At 53.5% G+C, this 16,364-nt stretch overlaps 1 protein-coding gene across 1 annotated transcript; it reads left to right on the top strand.

Annotated features, from left to right (window-relative positions):
* The first annotated feature begins 583 nt into the window (after window positions 1-583).
* Window positions 584-16,324, top strand: ACAP1 (ArfGAP with coiled-coil, ankyrin repeat and PH domains 1). Its single transcript, XM_033089148.1, is given in 35 exon segments — window positions 584-836; window positions 838-1,277; window positions 1,640-1,747; window positions 1,887-1,961; window positions 2,195-2,295; window positions 2,381-2,632; window positions 3,061-3,219; window positions 3,311-3,397; window positions 3,400-3,447; window positions 3,994-4,045; window positions 4,628-4,668; window positions 4,671-4,721; window positions 4,724-4,789; window positions 4,792-4,888; window positions 5,392-5,449; window positions 9,039-9,158; window positions 9,392-9,445; window positions 9,539-9,597; window positions 9,839-10,022; window positions 10,153-10,197; window positions 10,327-10,422; window positions 10,533-10,607; window positions 10,698-10,807; window positions 11,731-11,782; window positions 11,878-11,978; window positions 12,314-12,437; window positions 12,536-12,747; window positions 13,418-13,487; window positions 13,609-13,703; window positions 13,811-13,980; window positions 14,543-14,715; window positions 15,139-15,248; window positions 15,332-15,442; window positions 15,778-15,827; window positions 16,137-16,324. Coding segments are annotated over 35 exon segments (3,801 nt in total). The 5' UTR covers window positions 584-782; the 3' UTR covers window positions 16,238-16,324.
* The last annotated feature ends 40 nt before the right edge of the window (window positions 16,325-16,364 follow it).

Below are 16,364 nucleotides of genomic sequence, written 5' to 3'. Positions count from 1 at the left end.
TTCAGCTTTACGACAGCGGCACCAACGACCCCGCCCCCGTCGAGGCAGGCGACATCTTTTAGTATTCGCTTTACGGCAAGGAGGAGGTGTCTTTTCTTCACGCTACACGCTTCAAAGTGGTGTGAGTGGGAACCGGTAGATACATAAATGAAAATCTCTGCCCGCCACACCACTGAGAGGGGATATGTCTTGCGACAGTGTCGCAATCCCTCCACTTTGTATCCCATCTCTCGTGAGAGGCAAAGCAGGCCGACTTTTAGGGGGAAAAGGCTCACGGATGTTTCCAGTGAAGCTCATCTGGAACTCCAATCCAATCAAACTTAGATTTTAAAGCCACAGATAAGTCCAAACAAACCCCGGCAGTTTCAAGCAATGGCGCTGATAGTGCCCAAAGATCCCCCAGAGCTATTAAGCCCCCAGCCCAAATCCGATGCTCGCACTAGGGTTGGAGGACTGACGTCACAAGGCCTCTGGCCCCAAGACCAGGACCCCTGACTATGATTGGACAATTAGGATGAGGGCGGTGATGGGAGAAGGGCGGGAACAAATCCCAGAGACAAAGAAGTAAGATTTGGGGGTGGGACAAAAAGGGAAGGGCAACTGGAGGGGCTCCCAGCCGGAGGTCCCTATATAGTCTTGATTCCACCCACCGCGACTTCGTGGAGCAAAGCGGGAGGGGGCCCGGGCCATAGCCCAAGCTTCCCCCTCCCGCCGCGGTGGAGCTATGTGGATGGAGCAGGGAGGCAGGACGGGGTAGCTGAGAGTGGCCCCCTAGTGGGGCCATGGAGAAGCAGGAATCTCTGGGGGCTGCTGGCGGCCTCAACCGGGGAATCCTCTGGAGGGGTACTCAGGGCAATGCCAGGAGGCATCAGAGGAGTGGAGGAAGGCGCCAGGCCGCCCTCCGGAGTAATCTTGTCTCACTGTTCTGGGCGTTCCCGGCACTCCGGGGGAATCGTAATTTGCAGTCCTGGTTCTAGCCGGTCCTCCGGGGTGGTAGAGGTCCTCGGTTCCGGGCCCAATCAGCATTCTGGGGAGGTTGCGGGGCACAGCCTTGGGTCCGGCACACGTCCTGGCGGATTTAATCCCCCCTTTCCTGGAACCAGTGTATCCGGGACGTCCGGCCTTGGGTCCGAGGAGCCTGGGGTGCACAACTCAGGATGCAATCTGCTCTCCGGGTCAACTTGCTTGCACCCCCACAAACCCTGTGAGGATCGTACCCGGAGTATCCTAAAAGATTGCTGCTCCACTTTGATGTGTAAATCCCCCAGTGCAGAAAAGTAAGGATCCCAGCTCAGCGGGCAGGCAGCTCTCAGCCCAGAGGGAGGGGTTCCGGACATTGAAGGGGGCGGAGCCAGGTGGGAAGGAGCGGAATCCTGAGGACTAGATGTGAGAATAGGTGAGGGCAACTGGGAGGGAAATCTGAGTTTCCAAATCTTTGGGAGAGCAGCAGATACCAGATAAACTCCGGCTACTAGTATGTGATTATCATTAGGTGTGACCCCATCCCTGCCTCCAATGCCTCTGGAACTCCAAGGTGGTAAAAGGATAAGGTTTTGAATGACTGAAAGAATTAGGGATGACTGTGAGGAGCATGCTACTAGGATTCCTCCCCCTTTTTTGTGTCCTTCCGCCACCCCAGGAAAAAGTCTCAGCACTGGGATGAAATGAACATCATGGCCACCTACCACCCTGCTGACAAGGACTACGGATTTCTGAAGGTGGATGAGCCCAGCACTCCCTACCACAGGTGCTGAACCTTCAGCCTCAGCCTCTAGCCCAGACTCTTCCTTATTCAAAGGAGGGAATGGGGAAGGAGGCGGAGAGGCCTCAGGGACTGGATCCTGCCTGCTACCCCGCTCTCACACTGCTTCCTCTCTCCCTGGCAGGCTGCAGAACAGAGATGATGAGAACCCGCTTCCAGGGTCCTCCCACACAGTGACTCCTGAGGCACTAGCACAGAGGTGAGAGTCCTGCCAGATCAGTAGGGATGTGGGGCGTCTTCCTCAGACCTCAGAACTCTAGAGTCTTAGCTAGCTCTGCTTTTTCGCCCCCCAGCCCCCGAAATGAGAGGTACTATAGTTCCCATCAGGCCAAGGCTAAGGTGGGGAAGTCAGCCAGCTTGGCCCCATCTACCATCTGCCCCCATTGTTGTTTTCTCCCTTCAGTGCCCCCAACTAATCTCCCTCCCATTCAGGTTTGCAACAATGGACAATTTCTACCCCAAGGTCCTCCAGTACAGTGATAACAGAAGCTCAGGGTCTTCAGACGACTTTCCCGAGACAAGTGAGATGAGGGGTGGGGATTGAATGGAAAAGGGAGGTGGAGTGATTCTTTAGTGAGAGCATGGCGGGGAAAGCCGAGCTCTTAAACTGGCCCACAGACTTCAGTGATTTTGAGAAGCGCCGCAAGGCACATTACAATGAAGGAACGTTCCTCAAGACTCAGAAAAACCTGCACTTGGGTAATAACAAGAACAGCAACGGGGGTAATGTCAGTATGGACGGTGGCAGTCAAGGTGTGATGCTGGACCCAGGGCCCAGGACTGTGGAGAGAGGCTCGGCAGGAGGACCGGGCAGAGGAGTCAAAGCTGAGATTGGCCTGATGACCAGGAACCACATCCTAGAAGCCAAGGGTTAGCTATGGTGGGGCCCCAGGGACTCAAGGGAATTGTAGTCCAGAGCCTTTTCCACCATAGCCTGTCTTCCTCAGGGGGCATCGATCGGCCCAGGGCCCTGCTGCCTGAGGGGGAGGTAATGCTGGGAGGTGACCCCAGGGAAGACAGAGGGGCAGCTGGGGTGGGTCCCCCCTGAGGATAGTCCCCAGGGAAGGCTGGCTGGTGAGGAGGAACAGAAAGCCCAAGAGAGCTGTGGGGGATGGAGAAGTCACTGAAGGTTTTCTAAAATGGGAGGAGGTAATAGAAGTGAGATGAGAACCTGGGGCTTGAGCTTCTCCCCTGTGATGGTGGTGGCAGCGGTGGTGGTGGTGGTCACAGTAGACACCTGGGGGGCCTAGATACCCTAGGTGGCCATAAGACTCAGATAGATTTGGGTGACTCCTCAGATTCCTCTACCTTCAGAAATCAGTCCCCAGTTTCGGCCACTGTCATGTTCAGCAAGGAGGTTGATCTGCAACGCAAGGAATATTATAGCAAAGGAAGATACCTGAGGTCTTGTCCCCACCCAGAGCTTGAGGAAGACACAGAAGATGAGGAGCGGGACAGTGAGAACTGGGCTGGGTCAGCCTGGGGGCGGGAGGGCTGAGAACCAACAGACTGATGGGTGCCCTAACCCTGATCACATGATGCTCTCAGGCTCCACAAGCTTGAACCGGGTGAGTGAGAATTCCATAAGAACTGAGGTCCATTTGCTGGACCACACAGGAAGCCCCCTTCGGGATCCTAGGCCATCAAGAACTCCCTGACAGTGACAGTGACACCACTGCAGCATGGTGAGGGCACCAGGCCACCATCTCATTGGGCCTTGCTCTTGGCAACCTTCCATCCCCCTACTCCCTACTCCTTTCAAGCCAGTAGATCAGCAACAGGTGCTAAGGCTCTAACCTTCCTGGTGTGCAAGGCCCACATTGTACAGACAGGAACCAGAGAGTCCCAGAAGGGGCTGGGACCCCCTCCAGCTTGGCACCACGTGCTGGCCCCATGCCTCTTTCCTGACTCCTCTCTGCCACCCACCCCACTCCTAGTACTGCCCTGTCTTCCAAAGACAGTGGGTCCCAAGCAGTGTCTGGCTGGTGTCAGTGTCTGGCATCCAAAAGGCTGAATTGCCAAAGCCCAGAAGGTTCAGAGAGGAAACCTAGAAGCAACCCAAACTCCCCAAACCAAAACCAGTGCAGACATGAGCCCAGGCAGGGGCTGCCTGCACTGGCCAGGGAGAGAGAGGGGCTGAGGGTAGGTTGTAGGAAGTCTGGGGGGGTCACATGAGCTAGATCTCATGCCTGCTGCAAGAAAACCACTAACCCAACCCCTTCTCTCTCCAGATGAATCCCTGCGGCTTCGATGGACTCAGGAGGAAGCCAGACAATGGAGAATATAGCCAGCTGGAGATGGGGTGGGAGCCAACCTTCTCCTGCCCTTACCACCCTACGAGTAGAAAATAAAAAAGAAGAGCAATAGTGTGGGTGCTATGAATTGCATGCCTAGACTGGGCCTGCTCAGTCACTGAGGAGAGGGGAGGAGGGAGGAAAGTTCACATACAGGAAACCACGAGAAGGCAGAGCAGAGAAGAAAGTTTGGAATAGTCTGGGGGACTGGACTCAAGAAGATCCTTGGAGTCCGAGAAGGCCCAACTGCAGCAGGATGATAATGATTGGTGTGATTCAGTCAACCATAAATTTATCAGCATCATCTGTAATTCTTACAACAACCCTGGAGGCAGGTGTTGTCATCCCCATCTTCCAAGGAAGGAAACAGGAATTAGAGAGCTTGCCCAGGGTCACCTAACCTCCAGATGACCGAATCATGATTTAAACCTATATCTGCCAGGCCCCAAAACTCAACCACTAAAGGAGAAAGAATCAGAGAGACTCAACCCCCAGTAGGAAGGTGACAGCAGATAGTCTCTAAGGGCGGGGCTGTGGCTTCTCTGATCTCAGGCCCCTCTCCTCTGCCCAGGCCCCGCCTCTGCCCCTCCCAGCGCTGTCTGGAAGTGTGGGGTGAGAGCTCCTAGGGCACCCCTTCCCCTCGGGGAAAGAATTGGGACACCCCCCTCCCAGGAGGACCCTCTCCTTCATCAACACTCCTTCCAGGGCAGGGAGTGCCTCCACCTGCAACCCAACCACCTGGCCTCAGGACCCATTGGTCCCGCAGAGGTCACACTGAGATGACGGTCAAGCTGGATTTCGAGGAGTGTCTTAAGGACTCACCACGCTTCCGGTAAGTGAGCACAGGTCTAGGGGGCAGAGGAGGAGTGGTCCGACACCCCCCAACATACACACACACACACACACACACACACACACACACGCACCCTTCTTAAGGCCAGATGTCCTAACGGAATAGGTCTCAAACGGACAAGATCAAGCTTGTGGGCCAAAGTAGTACCTCTGTTCTCAAACCCAGAGGGGGCCACCAGCCTCTCACCCCTGGAGCTGGCATTCCATCCTCCCTCTCACTGGGACCCTTGCCCCTCCCCCAGCACCTGCTCTGGGCGGTTAGCAACTTCCTGTTCTTGCCACATCCACCCTCCTTCTACCCTTCCTGCTCTGGCCTGGGCCCTAGCAGCTCCCACACTGTGGTGTGAGTGAGCAAGAGAGAGCCTTCTTAATCCACCAGCGTTTTCTGTCTGCCTAACCCCAACCCCAGACCCAGCCCTGCTAAGGCAAACAGACCAGATGGACCCAAGCTGTGTTTCTTTTACCCCATCCTTCCTTTCCCAGAGCCTCTATCGAGCTGGTGGAAGCCGAAGTGTCAGAATTGGAGACCCGACTGGAAAAGGTGACCCAGGATCGGATTAAGATTAGAGGGGTGGAGCCAGGGAGTAAACTGGAGAAGGGGAGGAGTCCTAAGGATTATTGAATACTTATCATGTGAGGTAGATATTTGGGGGCTACAGAAAAGCAAAAAGGTGGTTCTGTACCCTTAGGGAGCTTGGGATCTTGGTAAACAAGACTCAGTTGTGTACTTACCCAGTCAGCTCTTCAGCCCTATATTATGTCCATCCCTGGGCTGTTGGGGAGAGCAAGACTGCTTCTGTCCCAGGGAGTTCACAGACTGACTGTGGGGGATAAACCAGTAAAATACTTAAACACAAGACTGTAAGGCATGTGTACACACACAGATGCACACACACACACACACACACTCCCATCCCCTTTATTTTTCTCTACAGCGTTTATCTCAGTCTGACATATATTTACTTGCTGTATTAGTTTTCTATTGCTATGTAACTAATTATTACAAATTTAGTGACTTAATACACATTTGTATCATAGGTTCTGTGGGTCAGGAGTTAGGGACAGCTTAGCTGGTCTCACAGGTTGCAGTCAAGGCGTTGGTTGAGGCTGTAGTCTCATCTAAGGCTTGGGGTTTCCTTCTAAGCTCCCGTGATTATTGGCAGAATTCATTTCCTTGCTGCTGCAGGACTGAGGCCATCATCTCCTTGAGGCCACCAAGTCTCTTGCCATGTCGCTCTGTCCATAGGCATTTTACTTCCTAGTAGCAGCTGGCTTCTTCAAGGCCAGAAGGAGAGTCTTGCTTGTGTGTGCTGGCAAGATGGCGTCAATTTATATCAGAATGTAATCACAGGAGCAAATCTATCAGCTTTGCCGTGTGTCATAACCAAATCATGGAAATGCCATTCCATCACCCTGGCCATATTCTACTGGTTAGAAGCAAGTCACGGTCTCACTCACACTCAGGGGGTGGGGATTATGCAAGAGAGGAATCATCAGGGGTCACCTTAGTGTGTGTCTGTCATGCTTGCTGATTTTTTTTCTTGTCTACTTTTCCTCTCTAGAAATGTAAATGTCATGAGAAACTTTTATGTTTTCTTTCTTTTGATCAATCGTCAGTGTCTATACTGTGGCCTGAAAGTTAGTAGATAACCAACTAATATAGACATATATTTTTTTATTAAATTTTTCATTTTGAGTTAATTATAGACTCACAAGAAGTTGCAAAAATAGTATAGGATGTCCCAGGTACCCATCACCCAGCTGTTCCCAATGGTGGCATCTTACATAACCACCAAAACCAGGAAATTGATATTGACACAATGCAATTTACTGTCTACAGACATTACATGGATTTTACCTATTTTGCATATACTCTTTAAAACCAAAAAACAAAAAAAACAAAAAAAACAACAACTTTGGGCCAGCCTGGTGGCTCAGGTGGTTGGAGCGCCATGCTCCTAACGCTGAGGTCGCTGGTTCGATTCCCACATGGGCCAGTGAGCTGCGCCCTCTACAGCTAAGACTGTGAACAACAGCTCTCCCTGGAGCTGGGCTGCTCTGAACAGCTGGAGGTTGGCGTGAGCTGCCACAGGCTGCTGTGGGCTACCGTGGGCTGCTGTGGGCTAACGTGTGCTGCCAGGAGTGGCCGGCCAGTGGCCAGCATGAGTGGCCGGCAGCCGTGAGCAGCTGACTGACAACCGACTGCCTCAGCCGGAGGGAGCGCAAGGCTCATAATACCAGCGTGGGCCAGGGAGCTGTGTCCTACACAACTAGACTGAGAAACAAGGGCTTGAACCAGAGTGGAAGGGGGAAGGCGAAAGAAAGGGAAAAAAAAATCTTTGTGTATAATTCAGTGGCACTTTATCATGTGTATAGATTCTTATAACTAGCATCATATTCAAGATACAAAACTCCTATCATCACAAAGGAACTCTTTTGTACTACCTTTTGTAATGATACTTTCCCCACCCCCTTCTCTAATCCATGATAACCAGAAGAGATTGTTCTTCATCTCTATAGACTTTTGTCATTTCTAGAATATTATATAAGTGGAATCATACAATATGTGATCTTTTAAGATAGGCTTTTATTTCCCCCGCTCAGAATAACGTCCTTGAAGTTTATTCAAGTTACATATCAATAGTATCAGTCGTTCAATATCAATAGTTTATGTATGAATAGTTCATTCCTTTGCATTGCTGAGTACCATTTTATTGTATGGATGTACCAGTTTGTCACTAGTTCAGTCTAATGAAAGTTCCTTACTCGGGTATATGAGGGGGAAGGATAAGGAAAAAAACTGGACACTTACTCCCCCACCTCCACACAGAGCAGTTGTGAGCATCTGATTACTTGTCACAGATATCCCATGGGCAGATCTGATAACTTTGATTGTGGCCAGTTTTCTGACCATTACTGATCCTACTGGCCACCTCAAGTTAAGCTACATTTCCCTGAAGACTTCACTAGCCCTAGAAAGTGTTTTTCTTTATTTTTTCTTTTTTTATTGGGGAATATTGGGGAACGGTGTGTTTATCCAGGGCCCATCAGCTCCAAGTCATTGTCCTTCAATCTAGCCCAGCTCAGTTTCAAATCCAGTCGCCGTTTTGAATCTTAGTTGCAGGGGGCGCAGCCCACCATCCCATGCGGGAATTGAACCGGCAACTTTGTTGTTGAGAGCTCCTGTTCTAACCAACTGAGCCATCCAGCCACCCCTCTGGCAGCTCATTATCTTTAGTCTAGTTGTGGAGAGCGCAGCTCACTGGCCCATGTGGGAATCAAACCGGCAACCCTGTTCAGAGTTCGCGCTCTAATCAGCTGAGCTATCTGGCTGCTCTAAAAAGTGTTTTTCAGCTCAACAAAAGTTCACTGGGCTAAGCTGACAGACTTCACAGAGACTTGCTCCATCCCAGATATGGTGACTCAGGCCAGTGCCAAGTGGCATCACCTCAGGGGCAAAGCAGTTCCTGCAGGTAACAAGGACCAGGGGTCCGGAGACCTCACTTTGGCTTCTGACTCAGACACTTGGCTCTCCCAGAGAGACCCTCCTCAGGCCAATCACTTGTCCCCTTGTTTATCAAGCCACCTTTTTTGTCAATTGGGACCAGACCGAATGGGACTTATGAACATGCCATCTTCTCCCTGAGCCTGTGACCTAATGATCATTGATGAGGAAATGTTCAATGAGCACAGAATGAGTCAAGTCCAGACAATAAATACTGTAGAATTTAACACCAACCAGGTAGAGCATACATCCTGTGAGCCAGACAGTGCATGACGATGGAGTTTCTGGGGAGCTCTGATTCCAAGTAGTTGGGGTAGGGCAGGGAGAGACACATGGGAGTGGACAGAGAGATGTTTTGGAGGTGAAGCTAACCCTGGCTTTGGTGACAGTCTGGGAGAAATTTTGTTCCAGGCACAGAGCAGTGGGAGTAAAGCAACAGAGATGGGAGAATACCAGGTCTATTTTAGAAACTGCGAGAGCTAAACTGGGCTGCAGAGAAGTGTAGGCAAGGTTGGGAAGAAGGGTCAGAGCCCAGAAGAAGGGGACAGGAAGTTGGACAGGAGTTGGGGTACCGTCGACTATGGAGGCACATGGCATGATTCTCTATTTCCCTGTTGCTTCCTAGCTCCTCAAGCTGGGTAATGGCCTCCTGGAAAGTGGGCGCCATTACCTTGCTGCCAGCCGGGCCTTCATTGTTGGCATTTGTGATCTGGCCCGCTTGGGTCCACCAGAGCCCATGATGGCGGTATGTGGAGGGCCCGAACCAGAGTGGGATGGGGTCTGGGATAAGGAGAGATCCTGTGGAAGCTGGGGACGGTTGGTCTGGGGTCTGCAGGTTGCAGGCCAGAGGAGGGCTGGGGCTGCCATCCGAGATAGCCATGGCAGGGAGGGCTATGCTGCCCCATGCCTGGTACTAGACGTGGGAGGGCCTTGCTGCCCCATGCCTGGTACTCTTTCTCTGCCTCTTCTCTTGTCTAGGAGTGTCTGGACAAATTCACTGGGAGCCTGAGCCACAAGCTGGATAGCCACTCGGTGAGTGGGGGTAGGAGGTAGGTCTGGTGGGGCGGCGGGAGTGAGGTTGTCTGTGGTCCTGACCCCCACCTGCCAATTTCTGCTTCCCCTCAGGAGCTTCTAGATGCCACCCAGCACACACTGCAGCAGCAAATCCAAACCCTGGTCAAAGAGTGAGTTGGGAGGGAAACCAGTCCTCCAGCCCTCGTCCCATTACCGCAGGGACCTCCCTGAATAAAGCGCTGAGACTAGGGGTTTCTGGTGGCCTGATTGCTGTCCCCCATACCAAAGACTCCCTTGGAGTTCTGACTGTACAGAGGCTAACTGAAAGGCTGTGAGTGGGCCTGCTCTTGGGACTTCTCTGCTGAGGGCAGGTAGGTGTATCTGTGATTCTTTGTTATCCCCCCGCCCTAGAGGTCTCCGGGGTTTCCGAGAGGCTCGCCGGGATTTCTGGCGGGGGGCTGAAAGCCTGGAGGCTGCTCTTACTCACAACGCAGAGGTCCCCAGACGTCGGGTCCAAGAGGCAGAAGAAGCAGGAACTGCTTTGAAGACTGCTCGAGCTGGTTACCGGGGACGGGCACTAGATTATGCCCTGCAGGTGCCTGCCAACCTGTCCTTCTGGAGTACCAGGGCCTCAGTCATCTCAAGGCTGGAGAGTCCCTGGTGTGCAGTGGGGAGGGGCACTATGGTTTCAAGAGTGACCTGGGGTATTATTTTTGGGCCCTCAGATCAATGTGATCGAGGACAAGAGGAAGTTTGACATCATGGAGTTTGTGAGTAGCAGTTGTGGCAAGGGCAAGGGCAAGGGCAAGGGGAGGAGCCTGCTGATGGAGAGCAGAAGGGAAGAGGGAAAGAGTGAGGGCTCCTTCCTCAGCTATTCCCCCTGCTCACCTTGGCCTCAGGTGCTGCGTTTGGTGGAGGCCCAGGCTATGCATTTCCAGCAGGGCCACGAGGAGCTGAGTCGCCTGGCCCAGTATCGCAAGGATCTGGGCGCCCAGGTAGGTCCCCATGGAGCAGGCAGATGACAGAGGGTAGCGGGCTCTAAGATGACTTCCCTGGCCAAGTTGGGGGAGGCCAGGGCCATCAAAGATGCCCCTTCTATGTCCAGTTGCACCAGCTTGTCTTGAATTCAGCTCGAGAGAAGAGGGACATGGAGCAGAGACATGTGCTGCTGAAACAAAAGGTGAGGGCTAAGGCTTCGGATGGGAGACTGATGGGCCTGGGGCCTTGGGCTTTGCCCACAAAGTTGCCTTTTGACCTTTTGTGCCCTCAGGAGCTGGGTGGGGAGGAGCCAGAGCCAAGCCTAAAGGAGGGGCCTGGTGGCCTGGTCATGGAAGGACATCTCTTCAAACGGGCCAGCAATGCATTTAAGACCTGGAGCAGGTGAGAGAGGACACCCCAATCAGCCAGACCCATCCGATGAAGCATGTTTTGAGTGGTTGAGTGGTTAGAGTATTTAAGCACAGCAAGGAAAAACAGAACCCTCTGCCTTCAGAGAATTTACATTCTATCAGCAAAGACAGACAATATACTAATTAAGTAAATGTTGTGTTAGTATACATTATGTTAGAAGGTAAGAGCGCCAAAGGAGAAAAATAGTAAAGTAAGAGATGACGGGTTGCAATTTTAAGTGGGATGGTCAGGGTAGGCCGCATGGACTTAAAGGACATCTGGGGGGAAGAATGTTCTAGGCAGAGTGAGGAGCTAGCATCAAGGCCCAGAGAAACCTGCTGGACTGTTCAGAAGAACAGAGAGGAGGCCATGGGTGTGGACAGAGGGAGGAGGAAGTGGTAGGAGATGAAGTTGGAGCTAATGGTGTGGATCAGGTAGAGCCTTGTCGGCTTCTGTAGGGACGTGGGCTCAACTCTGAGGGAAACGGGAGCCATTGCAGGGTTCAGAGCAGGGTGATGGTGGCTCTGACTCAATTCCTTTCCCTTCTAGGGCCACTGCCAATCCATATGGGATCTTTGTGCAAATTAGAAAACAGACCCCCTTCCCCAAGATACTGCCACCTGTCAGAAACATTTTAGCAACAGATTTCTTTTCCTAGAAGCAGCATTTTATTGTCATCTGCTGGAAAGTTATCTTCATAAATATATCAAATCTGGGTTGTCCAAGATGTGAATAGCACCCCTTAGATATCCTGGTCTGCACAACTGTCCCCCTCCTCTGGGACATCTCATGGGACAGTCAGCCCAGGTCTCTCCTCTCAGCAAGATCCTTATGGGGCAAAGGATCTGCTGTCCCTGTCCTGAGTCTCATCCCCATGCCGCCCATGTCCATAACTCTACTTCCACCTCCTCCAGACGCTGGTTCACTATTCAGAGCAACCAACTGGTTTATCAGAAGAGGTACAAGGTGAGTAGCCTGGGTCCTAGAGGACCGGGCCCAGGGAGATTCGGCTCTTGCCGCAGTTGGCTGGACACCTGCCCCTTTCTCATTTCCCCTTCCAGGATCCTGTGACTGTGGTGGTAGATGACCTTCGCCTCTGTACAGTGAAGCTCTGCCCCGACTCGGAAAGGCGGTTCTGCTTTGAGGTGGTATCCCCCAGCAAGTGAGTGCAGTCCCCAGGGGTGACGCTCTAATATCTCTACATCTTTACCAACTGGAAAGGTGGAGCCAGTTGCAAAGGCATCACTGGAACAGGGACTTGGAGGCCCTCCATGCAGCCCCAAGTGTTAACTCTTTGGTGGCTGGATTGTGGGGCAGCCTAGGGGAGGGTATAGAGCGATGAGGGATATTTAGAAAGATACTACCAAATGGTGCAGAAGTATTTCCATATGACTGGTACCAGTTGAATACTAGCTGAATGACAGACAGCCTGCGCATCCTGCCACATGCTCCCCAGATCTCAGACCTCTCCCTGCTCCCATCGCCTTCCCTTCCCAGGTCCTGCCTCCTGCAGGCGGACTCAGAGCGCCTCCTGCAGCTGTGGGTCAGTGCTGTGCAGAGCAGCATCGCCACAGCCTTCAGCCAGGCTCGCCTTGATGACAGCCCTCGGGGTCCAGGCCAGGTACCTGAACATGGGGGTCAGGCTCAGGTTGCCCAGGGAGATGGGGCATCCCTTCCCCTAGACCCTCTGGTTACTCTTTCTTCTCCTGTCCCCTCCAGAGCTCAGGACACCTGGCCATGGGCTCCGCTGCCACCCTGGGCTCTGGTGGGATGACCAGGGGAAGGGAGCCTGGTGGAGTGGGGCATGTGGCAGCCCAGGTACAGAGTGTGGATGGCAATGCCCAGTGTTGCGACTGCCGGGAACCAGCCCCTGAGTGGGCCAGCATCAACCTTGGTGTCACCCTCTGCATTCAATGTTCCGGCATCCACAGGTCATTCCCCAAGGCTGCAAGCACGGGCCCCACTCCTTCTGACTGCAGTGTTGGGGGGATCCAAGATAGAGCCAATCCCGTAGGCTCCTCCCTTCCCACCCTGCCCGGATTTCCTCTTAGATTCTGGCTGTCACTGGGCACAGGCCTGGGCCGAGTATGTGGGGCACAAGGTGGACCCTGGTGGACCCAGCCTCTCAGTATCTTGGTCGAGTCAGGGTTGGGGAACACCCAGAGGAGTTTATTGGCCTGACTGGGGGAGGCATGGGGTCAGGGCTTCTGACGGTGGGGAAGCCAACAAAGAGCAGAGAGAGAAGAGGTTGTGAGGCTTTAGCAAGTTTATACAGCCCTCACCCCGTCATTCTGGTGGAGGAAGGGAAGGGGAATGGCCCGAAAGAGTTGTCCAGGCCAAAGCGCCAAGACAGAAGGGAGGTGGCTGGAGAGGAGGAGGCCCTTAAAGTGAAATGTAGGAGAAGAAGGGAAAAGAGGGGACGATAAACCGGCAGGATCCTTCCAGATATAGGTCAAGGCTACATGGCCCCAGCTGCCTCCTGGCCCAGCACCTTTGTGTGGCCCCCTACACAGGACCTTGTCTCCAAGTCTTTTCAGGAGCAGCAGCAGCACCCCCAGCTACTGCCTCACATAGGGCCTGACTTCTACTCTGGCCCTCCAGGAGCCTTGGAGTTCATTTCTCCAAAGTCCGGTCTCTGACACTTGACTCGTGGGAGCCAGAACTAGTAAAGGTGACTTGGGGGTGTCGTGAAGAGTGTGGGGGATGGAGTGGGGTGAGAACAGGATTGCAGAGCCCTAAGGGCTCAGATACTCATCCTTACCCTTCCTGTCTGCTGCCTCGGTTACCGGAAGCTTATGTGTGAGCTGGGAAATGTAGTCATCAACCAGATCTATGAGGCCCGTGTGGAGGCCATGGCCGTGAAGAAGCCAGGACCCAGCTGCTCCCGGTGAGGGTGGGGGGCAGGGGCTGGCGCTGCCCTCGTCACAGGGAGGGAGGAGGGCCTGGGACGGAAGGAGGGAGGACTGGCCCCTTCTCCCCCCCCCACCTCTCTAGGCAGGAGAAGGAGGCCTGGATTCATGCCAAATATGTGGAGAAGAAGTTCCTGACCAAGCTTCCTGAGATTCAAAGGCGAAGAGGCGGCCGGGGGCCCCCAAGGGGGCAGCCTCCTGTGCCCCCAAAGCCTTCCATTAAGCCCCAGCCAGTGAGCTTCAGATCCAAGCCAGGTATAGGGTTTCTTGGGCATTCATTGAGCATCTGCTGTGTGCTCAGCACATCAAACCTGGTGGGGAGGTTCAGAGTACGAGACCCAGGCCTCCCCATTGGCGGGGTCAGACCACACTCGCACTGGTTTCAGAAGGCAAGAGTTCTGGGGGTGAGAGTGAAGAATGGGAAGGAGCGTGGGGCTGGGAGGAGGCAGGGAGGGCTAGGTAAGGGTGTCAACAACATAAGAAAGTCTGGAGTGAGAATGAACTAGGGTCTCCAAAGGCCTGTAAAGGAGGGTGTGAGTTTGGCGGGAACAGAGGAAGCCAAGAGAGCTGAGGTGGACCTTCACCTGCAACATCCCAGCTAGTCAGGGTGGTTGGACAGGAAGAGGTGAATGATGCTTTCTCGCCCCCACACCCTAGGGGCCCTGCACACATACACACTCACACCACCTCCACTTCCCACCACAGTCCCCAGAATCTTGAAGACCTCCCTGTAATTGGGAAGTGACCTATCCAATTACAGCATCAGGGGACTTTGCTGAGGGTTTTCTTCCCAGACTCAAAGCTGTTCCCCCAACAGAGCCACCGTCTGATGACCTGGGCAGCCTGCATCCTGGGGCTCTGCTGTTTCGGGCTGCTGGGCATCCTCCATCCCTCCCCACCATGGCTGATGCCCTTGCCCATGGAGCTGATGTCAACTGGGTCAATGTGGGTCAAGACAATGCCACACCACTGATCCAGGCCACAGCTGCTGTGAGGGGCTCGCCAATCTCCCTACCCCACCCTAAGGCTCCTTCTCTCCTTCCTTGCTCCTGACTTTCTTACCCCTCCCCCCATTCTATAGGGAGCGATAACCAAGAGAAACTGGTTACTAAGCGTGTGTGATTTGGAGGCAGACAACCTGGCTTTGAATCCAGACTCTCACCAGTTAGTGTTATGAACCCCTCTGTGCCTCAGTTTCCTCAGCTGTAAAATAGGGATCCCACATCTCATTAGGTTGTACTGTGGATATAATGTATGAATACATGTAAAGAGCTAGAGCAGAGCCTGATACTTAGCTTTACCCCTACACTCCCGATCCCATACCCCACCTACTGACCTGACCCCACTCTGAAATATTTTTAAATCTGCCTCTAAAGATGCCACTCTCTCCCCATTCTCCACTTCTCAATGCAGAATTCTCTTCTGGCCTGTGAGTTTCTCCTCCAGAATGGGGCAAACGTGAACCAAGCAGACAGCCACGGCCGGGGCCCACTCCACCACGCAACCATTCTTGGTTACACTGGGTAGGCGGGGCAGCGATAATGGCCTTGGAGAGGAAGGTACCAGACAGGGTGAGCTGCTGGCTGAACCTGTCTATCCTCTCCAGGCTGGCCTGCCTGTTCCTGAAACGGGGAGCCGACCTGGGAGCTCGGGACTCTGAAGGCAGGGACCCTCTGACCATAGCCATGGAAACAGCCAACGCTGACATCGTCACCCTGTGAGGATGCCTGAGGGGCGGGACTAACGCTTGCACCATCCACCTGGGCGGGGCTAACGCCAAGATCTGAATGTGCCAGGCCTGGGGAGAGGTGGGGTCAGTTCCTGGACCAGACGAGAGACAGGTTGCTCCAAGTGTTGATTGGGCATAGAGTAGGAAGGGGGCGGGCACGGTCCGAGGATGGTGAGCTCATCCCGAGAGGTATCATTCATTAACATTGTTGTCAGGCATCTTTTAAGTACTAGACCTTGGGGAAACATGAATAAACAACTCAAAGGGTGGGAAGCTAGGGTGGGGGAGAGTGACAAGATTCTCATTAATTCCCTCCCCTTTAGGCTACGATTGGCAAAGATGAGAGAGGCTGAAGCAGCCCAGGGCCAGGCAGGTAAAGTACCCACCCCACTCCCCCCACCACCAGGCCTAACATTATATCTCTGGGCATCTGGCCCCAGGTGACGTTTCCGCTCGTGTCCAGCATCATTGATTAACTCTAGTATTTATTAAATAAATATGTATTGGGTGCATTCGACGCGCCAAGGCAAGGGATGTGCCCTGATGGCACAGGTGTTTCTTCCACCCACGATCTTACCAGACCGGCCCTTAACCAGGCCGGCCCCGGGCCGGTTGTCCCCAGCATAGTCGCCTGTGCTAGGGCCCAGCCATCGAGCTCCCAGCCCTTCCTCCCTCTCCTCAGGAGACGAGACGTATCTCGACATCTTCCGTGACTTCTCCCTTATGGCATCGGACGATCCGGAGAAGCTGAGCCGGCGTAGTCACGACCTCCACACGCTTTGATTCCAGGCCTTCGCGGGCCTGCGACCCCTGCCCTTCCTTCCCCACTGTCGGCCCCGTCGCCATTAAAGCCTTTGTGCTTTGCTCTTCCCTTCATAGTTCCTTTATTGGGTGTCACATCCAGGCCTGC

Source organism: Rhinolophus ferrumequinum, chromosome 21 (genome assembly GCF_004115265.2).
Source record: "Rhinolophus ferrumequinum isolate MPI-CBG mRhiFer1 chromosome 21, mRhiFer1_v1.p, whole genome shotgun sequence".
NCBI lineage: Eukaryota > Metazoa > Chordata > Mammalia > Chiroptera > Rhinolophidae > Rhinolophus > Rhinolophus ferrumequinum.
Note: the sequence above shows the minus strand (reverse complement) of the source record. Positions and strands in the feature narration are given on the sequence as shown.